We start from the raw sequence: 9037 nt of genomic DNA on the forward strand, positions 1-9037 counted from the left end.
TATATATCATATGTATTATATATATATGATATCCCTAAGTATTCCTTGATTGTTCTTTAAAATGAGTGTGCAACTTTATTCTCACAAACTGTTCCTTTCTTACAAAATTCATGCTCATATTTAGCATTATTGAACTTGCTTTTGTTTTTTGTTTTTCAAGACAGGGTTTCTCTGTGGTGTAACTCTGGCTGTCCTAGAACTTGCTCTGTAGACTAAGCTGGCCTCAAACTTACAGAGATCTGCCTGCCTCTGCCTCCCTAGTGTTTAGATTAAAGGCATACACCGCCACTTCCCAGCCTTATATTTTTTTAAAAAAAAGTTTTATTTTTATTTATGCATATAGGTGTGTGCCTGTGTAAATTTATGTGTACCACTTTCAGGCAGGTGTCGAGGGAGGCAAGAGGATGTTGGAATCCTGAAATAGAGTAACACACAGTTGTGAGCCACTGTGTGCAAAAGCAGTCAGTGCCCTTAACCACTGAACTATGTTCTAGCCATGTAATAATTATCCATTACTGCCCAATAGTTTCATTTGGATATTTTATTGTGTAAATTGAGGGTTTTTTCCCCCACCTCTGGTTCCTGAAAAAACAATCAGAGACTTATATTAATTATAAAAGTTTGGCTGATGACTCAGGCTTGTTATTAACCAGCTCTTTTAAATTAACCCATTTCATTTTATGTTTTACCATGAAACTCATGGCTTATCTTGCTTTTCTGCCTTTAACTGCTGGGTGTCTCCCTCAACTCTGCCTTTTCTGCCTTTTATTTTGTTTGGCTTTCCCGCCTAGCTGTATTCTGCCCTGCCATAGGCCAAAGTAGCTTTGGTCATCAACCAATAAAAGCAATACATATTCACAGTGTACAGAAGGACATCCCACATCATCTCCCCTTTTCTGTCTAATTAAAAAGGGAGGTTTTAACTTTAACATTGTAAAATTACATATAACAAACCAGGTATTAAGCAAGAATTACAGTTACAATATTTAGTCTATTTGTATTTGGCAAAATTAAAGAAAATACTCTATCTATTTTATCTTTGTTTAAAAACTTACTTTGTCAGTGTTGGGGCAGTTGTACACTGTTGTGTATGCACATGGAGGTCAGGACAGAATGGTCTCACTGACCCCATTGTAAACTTCCTTATTAAAGGAGTCCTGCAAAGTATATTTTTAAGAAGCTTTGTACTTACTTTTTAAGAGATGTATAACGTGAAAATGTTTCTTGTTTCTTCTTTTTTTAGCTTACATATGAGCATGAGTCTTCTCATGATAAGTGAGAATGTAAAATTGGCTCGTGAGTATGCCTTGCTGGGAAACTATGACTCTGCGATGGTCTATTATCAGGGAGTTCTTGACCAAATGAACAAGTATCTGTATTCAGTCAAAGATACATACCTCCAGCAGAAATGGCAGCAGGTAAGAATCATGGCTGCTAGGTTTAATACTCAGAAAATTTAGATTGACTTTCAATGCTGTACATGCATTCAGAGAGTATAAGCTTTTTTGTTTGTTTGTTTAGTTGGTTGGTTTTTTGAGACAGGGTTTCTTTGTGTAGCTTTGGCTGTCTTAGAACTAGCTCTGTAGACCAAGCTGGAGTTGAACTCACAACTGGTCTAAAGTATACTCTGGCAATCTGAATAAGTAAGCTCTAGAGCCGGTGAATGAGTGCAAGCAGGGCAAGAGCAAACGTTCTTCTTCCTTGTCCTTTATACAGGCTGACACGAGAAGATGTGGGTCTTCCCCCTCAACTGATCCAATTAGCTAAAAATCCCTAACAGCTGTGCCTAATGACTTGGCGTTTTAGTTAATTCCAGAGGTAGTCAGGTTGACAACCAAGACTCGCTGTCATGGTGAGCAGCAGCCCTTTAATAGCAACAGTGTTGTGACCTCTGCTTCATTATTCTGATTATTGTAATCTATTAATACTTTTAAAGTGAAAGTTCTTTTTGTTTCTTTTTCTTTCTTTCTTTTCTTTTTGCTTTTCAAGACAGGGTTTCTCTGCAGCTTTGGAGCCTGTCCTGGAACTAACTCACAGAGATCCGCCTGCCTTTGCCTCCCAAGTGCTGGGATTAAAGGCCTGCACCACCACCACCTGGCCCTTCTTATTTTTTTTTAAGACAGGGTCTTTCTCTGTGGCCCTTGCTGTCCTGGAGTTTGCTATGTGGGCTATGGTGGCCTCGTACTCAATCATCCTGTCTCTTCCTGCCCATTCTTAGGATTAATGGCTTGCACCACCACATCCAAGCCCTGCAGTTGATTTGTTAATGTCGTTGCTGGAATTGCAAATGACAGCAAATTCTTGCAGAACCTATTTCCTATAGAACTTTACAAAGCTGATCATATTTGAATCCCATTTAAGGAATTTTAGACACAAGGACCAGAAGAAAATTATAATTAGAAACCCTGGAACTTATAAAATCTAGTCTAGGGCAGCATTTTCCAAAGTTCAGCTGTTAGAACAGAACATTACAGAAATGTGTGGTTCCTTAGGCTGAAATTGTTGTGAACTGTTCATTCCTGGATGCTGTGTAAATACAGTATCACACTTATCTGTAACACTTGGAGAGAAGTAGCCTCTTTTGGAAAATAACTTTTTCTTAAATTGGACTGTTCATATTCATGTTTCTGGGAGAGAAACATACTTTAAAAATATATAAATCGCTTAAATGTATAGTTCAGTATAAAGTTCTAAACATATTGAAACTTTATACTATTAACACTCAGTAGTATTAAATACATTCAGAATGTTGTACGACCATTACCCTGTGTAATGAAATTTGATCATGGTTTTAAAAATTAACTAAACCTGATATGCACACCTGCAATCCTAGCACCTTGGAGGCCCAGGCAGGAGAATTGTGACTTTGAGGCCGCTGTACAATACTCATGGAACCTTGTTTAAAACCAGAATCAGTTGGTTAAATAGTATAAATCCATCAAAGGGCAACCTGCAGAAGTTTTGTTTTTGTCAAACAACTTGAAAGTTGCAGCTAACCTTTCAGTTGTTGCAAGGTTTGAAGAAGGATTATGTGGGCATTAGCCGGGCGGTGGTGGTGCAGAGGCAGGCAGATCTCTGTGAGTTTAAGGCCAGCCTGGTCTACAGAGTGAGTTCCAGGACAGCCAGGACTGTTACACAGAGAAACCCTGTCTCCAAAAACAAAAAAGCAAAAAGAATTATGTAGGTATCAATTTAATTAGCCAGGGTTTGTCTTAAAAGATGTTGTTTTATGTGTGTGAGTGTTTTGTCTGCATGAATGGCAGTGCACAAAGTGAATACGTTGCCTAAAGAGGCCAGAAGAGGACAACAGATCCCTTGTAGAGTTAACAGATGGTTGTGCACTGCCGTGCAGGTGCTGAGAATCAAACCCGGGTCCCCTGGAAGAACAGCTCTTACCCTCTGAGACACCTCTCCAGCCCCTTAGCTAGCATTTTAAATCATTCTTTCAGAATTAATTTTGAGAACAGAAAATCAGTCGTTGCAATTTTGTAAGATGTTTGATGTAGTTTGCTCACTCTCTATCAGTTGGGGCTTCTAACATAGGAAATGGCCCTAAATTAAAGGAATTTAGTCATGTTCTTCTTTGAAACCAGGTTTGGCAGGAAATAAATGTGGAAGCTAAGCATGTTAAGGACATCATGAAAACACTCGAGAGCTTTAAACTGGACAGTACTCCTCTAAAAGCTGCGCAGCATGAGCTTCCGGCTTCTGAGGGAGAAGTGTGGTCCTTGCCTGTACCTGTTGAGCGAAGGTAAGTGGAGACTTTTTAAGAAGATTTACCCAAGAAGCTGACAGATTTTGCCTTGGCCATATCTAGGAGATGGACTAGGTTGCTGGAAGACAGGGACATGGGGAACATTTGTACTGAAATGTCCTTTTAGAATTGTTTAAATATGTATCAAATTGAGGTGGAAAGTAGCCGGAACTGCTGGTGCATGGGCTGAAAGTAGCTGACTCAGCTTACAGACTGAGGACATCTGGGAACTGGAGTTTTCTTCACTCTGTGACTGCTGGAAAACCATGCATGCATCTGTAACTCATATTTTCCACATGTAAATCGAGGGATTTAGACTGGCAGGCTTTTGAGCCTGCTTGGCTTTCTTTGGCATTTATGCCCAGTTTTCTACTAAGAGACAGCAAATGAATAATCAATAAAGTGCCAGGTGGTATCTGGTGGCTCGTGTCTTTAATCCCAGCACGTGGGTGGCAGCAGGAGACAGATCTCTGAATTTAAGGCCCACCTGGTCTACAAAGAGAGTTCCAGGACAGCCAAGACTACACAGAGAAACCCTGTCTTGAAAACAAACAAAAAACAAAACAAACCAAAGCAACAACAACAACAAAACCCTGACAACTAAGGTGCACTGACTTTAGATAATATACTTTCTTTGCATTGAAGTATACCCTGAGGTACTTGAGAATAGGCCCTTTTCCTTTTTGTTCTTTTTGGGTTTTGTGTGTTTTTATTCATCCCACATTAATCAAAGAGCCACTAAATATGGAGGTCTACATTCTGCTACTTAGTCAAAATGAAATAAGCGGGTGATATATGAGCATGAGGCACCTTCCATGAGATTTTGAAATTTCCACCAGTATTTATTTTTATTTACCTATTTTCTGTGTATGAATGTTTTGTCTGTATGTATATGTGTATACCACCTGTGTGCCTGGTGCCTGTCAGATTTACATAGTTTCATGTATTGTTTCCATGTTTTGAGGTTGATAAAGTTCTCCTAGTTCCTGAAACTGGAGTCACAGGCAGTTGTGAGCTGCTATGTGTGTCCTGGAAACTGAGAATCCAGGTCCTCAGCAAGAGTAACAACTGCTCTTAATTGCTAAGCCATCTCTTCAGCCACCACCTTTTTTTCCCTTTTCTTTTTTTGTTCCTTCCTTCCTTCCTTCCTTCCTTCCTTCCTTCCTTCCTCCCTCCCTCCCTCCCTCCCTCCCTCCCTTTTTTTTTTCTTTTTTGTTTTGAGACAGGGACTAATTATATAACCCTAACTTTGGATTTGCTATGTATGCCTGGTCTCTAACTCACAGTGATTCATTCACATGCCTCTGTCTTTCAAATGCTGGGAGTAAAGGTCATGTACCACTGTACCCAACTTTCATCCTAGTCTTTTAGAATAGGGAAATTATTAAAACCTTTAGCTAAACCACAAGATTATAATATATTCTAAGTAGAATCACACTGAATTGCTTGTGTAGCCATGGTAGAAGAAATCCAGCATTTGCATTTTGGTTCTTCTGATGAACATTGTTTTCTGATAACTGCTCTTTGCTGCACAGTAATGTCCTAAATAGGAGTGACTTTTACTTCCCCTTGTTTCTAAAGTATGACAGTACTACATCCCTGTCATTGGCCATAGCAGTTTACCTGGGTTTCAAGCATCCTAAAGTTTGTGCTCGGTGTTTGCCTTGACTTCTTTAGTTCTTTTCATTAGCTGGGTGTGTACCCTGCTACTTCAGGAATTAAGTATGATTTTAATGATCTTGTGTTGTTTAGACCCTCCCCGGGACCTAGGAAACGCCAGTCTTCTCAGTACAATGACCCTAAACCACATAGTAACCGCGCAGGCACAGTCGTGAGAACTCACCGTCCATCTGCACAGCATCTTCACAATGACAGAGGGAAAGCTGTTCGGAGTCGGGAAAAGAAAGAACAGAATAAAGGAAGAGAGGATAAGGTAAATGTTATGGCCTTTGAAAGTGAAAGGTGGCGCTTGGGAGATGGCGCAGTGGTTAAAGTACGCTTAGTGCTCTTCCTGAGTTTGATTCCTAGCAACTCCATCAGAGCGCTCAATCTCCTCTGCCTCAGTCTCCAGAGAACCCCACACCCATGTGACATACTTAAACACACAAACCAACAAAAGTGAGATTTACTTACTTGATGTGTATGGATGTCTTGTCTGCATGTTCATTTCCACATCAGAAGAGAGCACTGGATCCCATAGGACTACAGTTACAGACAGGTGGAAGGGCCATGTGAGTGCTGGGAATTGAGCTCAGAACTTCTTAGAGAGAAGCCAGTGCTCTTAACTACTGAGTTTTCTCTCCAGTCCCCATGAAACAAAATGGTTTTTGTTTTTGTTTTGTCTTTTTTTTACCCCCAAGATAGGGTTTCTCTGTGTAACAGCTCTAGCTGTCCTGGAACTTGCTTTGTAGACCAGACTGGCCTTGAATTCACAGAAATTTGCCTGCCTCTGCCTCCCAAGTGCTGGAATTAAAGGCTTGTGCTACAACTGGTTGGCCAGAACTAAAAATTAATTTAATTTTTGCTTAAATTAAGTAGATACACATCTAGCTATCTATCTATCGATCGATCGATATGGGGGGTTGTGAAGTGATTTGCTGATAGTCATTTTATGACTTCTGAGTACAGAAGTCTTTATTCTCCCTTTTTACAAATAAAAACATTTCCTTTGTATTAATTTAGAACTGCATTAGACTTGTAATTTTTGCTTTTGTTGTTTAATGTAATTTAGAAAACTTGGGGAAATAAAACCTGCCATATTTACATAGTTCCATGTATCATTTCCTGACCTGTCCATGTTTTGAGGTTGATAAAGTTCTGCTAGTTTCTTATCTGAGGTTTGTTTGTCTGTTTGTTTTGAGGGGTGTGGTTTTGGTTTGGTTGGGTTTAGTGAGGTGTCTCTCAGTCCTCTTGTTCCTAATTCCCAAGTGCTGGGATTCTGGGCCTGTGTTCCTACGCCTGTCTTATTATCCTCTTCCTTTCTTAAGGCTACTGTGCTGAAAGGACTCTGGGTTTCCTGTGTACTTGGTAGACACTGCACCACTTCCTTCTGGCCTATAGTGTCTTGGAAAAAGCTATATTGATTAATTAGAATTGGTTTTCCTTGGCCAGGTGTGGTGGTAATACCATTGGTTTGGGAGGCAAGAGGGTCAGAAGTTTGACTTGTGTTAGGTTTACACCAGGAGACCATTCCATAAACAAAATCACTTTGGTTTGATCATTATTTCTGATTCACAGAAACAAAATACAAACTTCTAATTAAAATTTCTTCTGTTTTTATCTCCTCATGTAGAACAAATCACCGGCTGCAGTTGCGGAACCAGAGGCACATAAATTTGACAGCACTGGATACGACAAGGACTTGGTAGAAGCTTTGGAAAGAGATATAATTTCTCAGAATCCCAATGTTCGGTGGTAAGTCACATCGCAAGATAATTGAGCTGATGACAATTTTGGAAGATGGAGAAAATCTGGGTATGTGCCAAAGATCTGTCTTTGAAGACAATTAGAGGATCTGCGGTATAAACAGGACATAAGTGGAAAGCTGCATCACCCACATGGTGTCTTGAGATTTTTATTCCTGTTTGTTGTGAGACAGGGTTCCCTGTAGTGCAGACTGACTCCAAAATGGCTATGTAGCCAGCACGGCATTGAATTTTGTCCTTTTGACCTGAGCGCTGACAGACATACATTACAGTGGCCAAGTTACATAGTGATGGTGAGGGCTCCAGGGCTTGTGCTTCCTAACCAAGTATTAAACCAATTGTACTACATTATCTAGACTTTAGTTTGAAGTGGTTTGTTTTTTTTATATTTATATATTTGTTTGTTTATTTATTTATTTATTTATTTATTATGTATACAGCTAGCCAGAAGAGGGCACCAGACCTCATTACAGATGGTTGTGAGCCACCATGTGGTTGCTTGGAATTGAACTCAGGACCTTTGGAAGAGCAAGCAATGCTCTTAACCACTGAGCCATCTCTCCAGCCCAGTTTGAAGTGTTTTTGTAATTTTATTTGTATTTTGCATTTTTAAGTTTATTATTTTATGTGAATGAGGGTTTTGCCTGTGGAGGGCAGAAGGCAGTGTCCTATCTCCTGGATCTGGAGTTACAGATGCTTGTGAGTTGCATTGTGGGAGTCAAATCTGGCATTCTGTGAGAGCAGCAGTGCTCTTATCAGTGAGCCATCCATTAGGCGCTGTGTGTGTGTGTGTGTGTGTGTGTGTGTGTGTGTGTGTGTGTGATATTAGGTATTGAACACAGGGTCTCATACATATGAGGCAAGTTCTTTGCGAACAGAATATCCCTAGTTCTTAAGATTTTTTTTAAATTAATAAGTCATATACAAAGAGGGACTAAGAACACTAATTTCATTTCTTGGGCCCCTTTCTAATGTTGAAAAGATTGAGGTTTGGTTTTTTTTGTTTGTTTGTTTGTTTGTTTTAAACTTTTATTATTGCCCTGTGGTGGTACTGCATGCCTTTAACACCAGCTCTGGGGAGGCAAAGGTAGGTGGATCTCTGTGTCCATGACAGCCAGGGATACTTAAAGAAAAAACAAAAAGCAAACAAACAAAAAAACCCAAACAAACAAACCTCTTATTCTCATGTAAAAACCAAACAAACAAGCAGAAACTCTTATTATTGTGTGTATGATGGGGTAGAGCCTGTGCTATGGCACAGATTGGAGAAAACTTATGTGGATTCTCTTCTCATCCACGTTTCTGTGAGTTCTGAGGACCAGACCCTCAGTCTGGTTCAGTGACTGCTTTTACACACTGAGCAAGCTCACCAGCCAGAGGTGGAGGTTTTTATGAATTCATTTTGTTTATGTCTATGGCTTATGGTAGATTTTTTTTATTTGCTATTAGTGGAAGATCCTCAACTTTATTTATATCTAATAAAGGAGCTATTAATTTTTATAGTGTCTTATAAGAGATCACTTTTCTACAAGTTAGTTGTATTGTGTTACATACTTTTTGTTTGTTTGTTTTTTGTTTTTCGAGACAGGGTTTTGCTGTAGCTATCAAGCCTATCCTGGAACTAGCTTTAGTAGACCAGACTAGCCTCGAACTCACAGAGATCCTCCTGCCTCTGTGTTGAAATAGGAGCGGCGGGGCTGTGTCCCGCCACCCAGCCGCCCGCATGGCTAGCTTTATACCCGAAATAATTACACAGAAATTGTATTCTTTTAAACACTGCCTGGCCCATTAGTTCCAGCCTCTTATTGGCTAGCTCTTACATATTGAGCTAACCCATTTCTAATAATCTGTGTAGCCC

At 39.8% G+C, this 9037-nt stretch overlaps 1 protein-coding gene across 1 annotated transcript in view; it reads left to right on the top strand.

Annotated features, from left to right (window-relative positions):
* The window catches only part of Katna1 (katanin catalytic subunit A1), a 27708-nt gene that overhangs the window by 7232 nt on the left and 11439 nt on the right, over window positions 1–9037 (top strand). Inside the window, exons 2-5 of the mRNA XM_005370637.2 lie at window positions 1244–1418; window positions 3594–3751; window positions 5507–5687; window positions 7047–7168. Of these exons, the coding sequence (XP_005370694.1) occupies window positions 1251–1418; window positions 3594–3751; window positions 5507–5687; window positions 7047–7168 (629 nt within the window). The 5' untranslated portion in view covers window positions 1244–1250. The remainder of the gene's footprint in view (window positions 1–1243; window positions 1419–3593; window positions 3752–5506; window positions 5688–7046; window positions 7169–9037) is intronic.

This window comes from Microtus ochrogaster, unplaced genomic scaffold, assembly GCF_000317375.1.
Source record: "Microtus ochrogaster isolate Prairie Vole_2 unplaced genomic scaffold, MicOch1.0 UNK82, whole genome shotgun sequence".
Classification (NCBI taxonomy): domain Eukaryota; kingdom Metazoa; phylum Chordata; class Mammalia; order Rodentia; family Cricetidae; genus Microtus; species Microtus ochrogaster.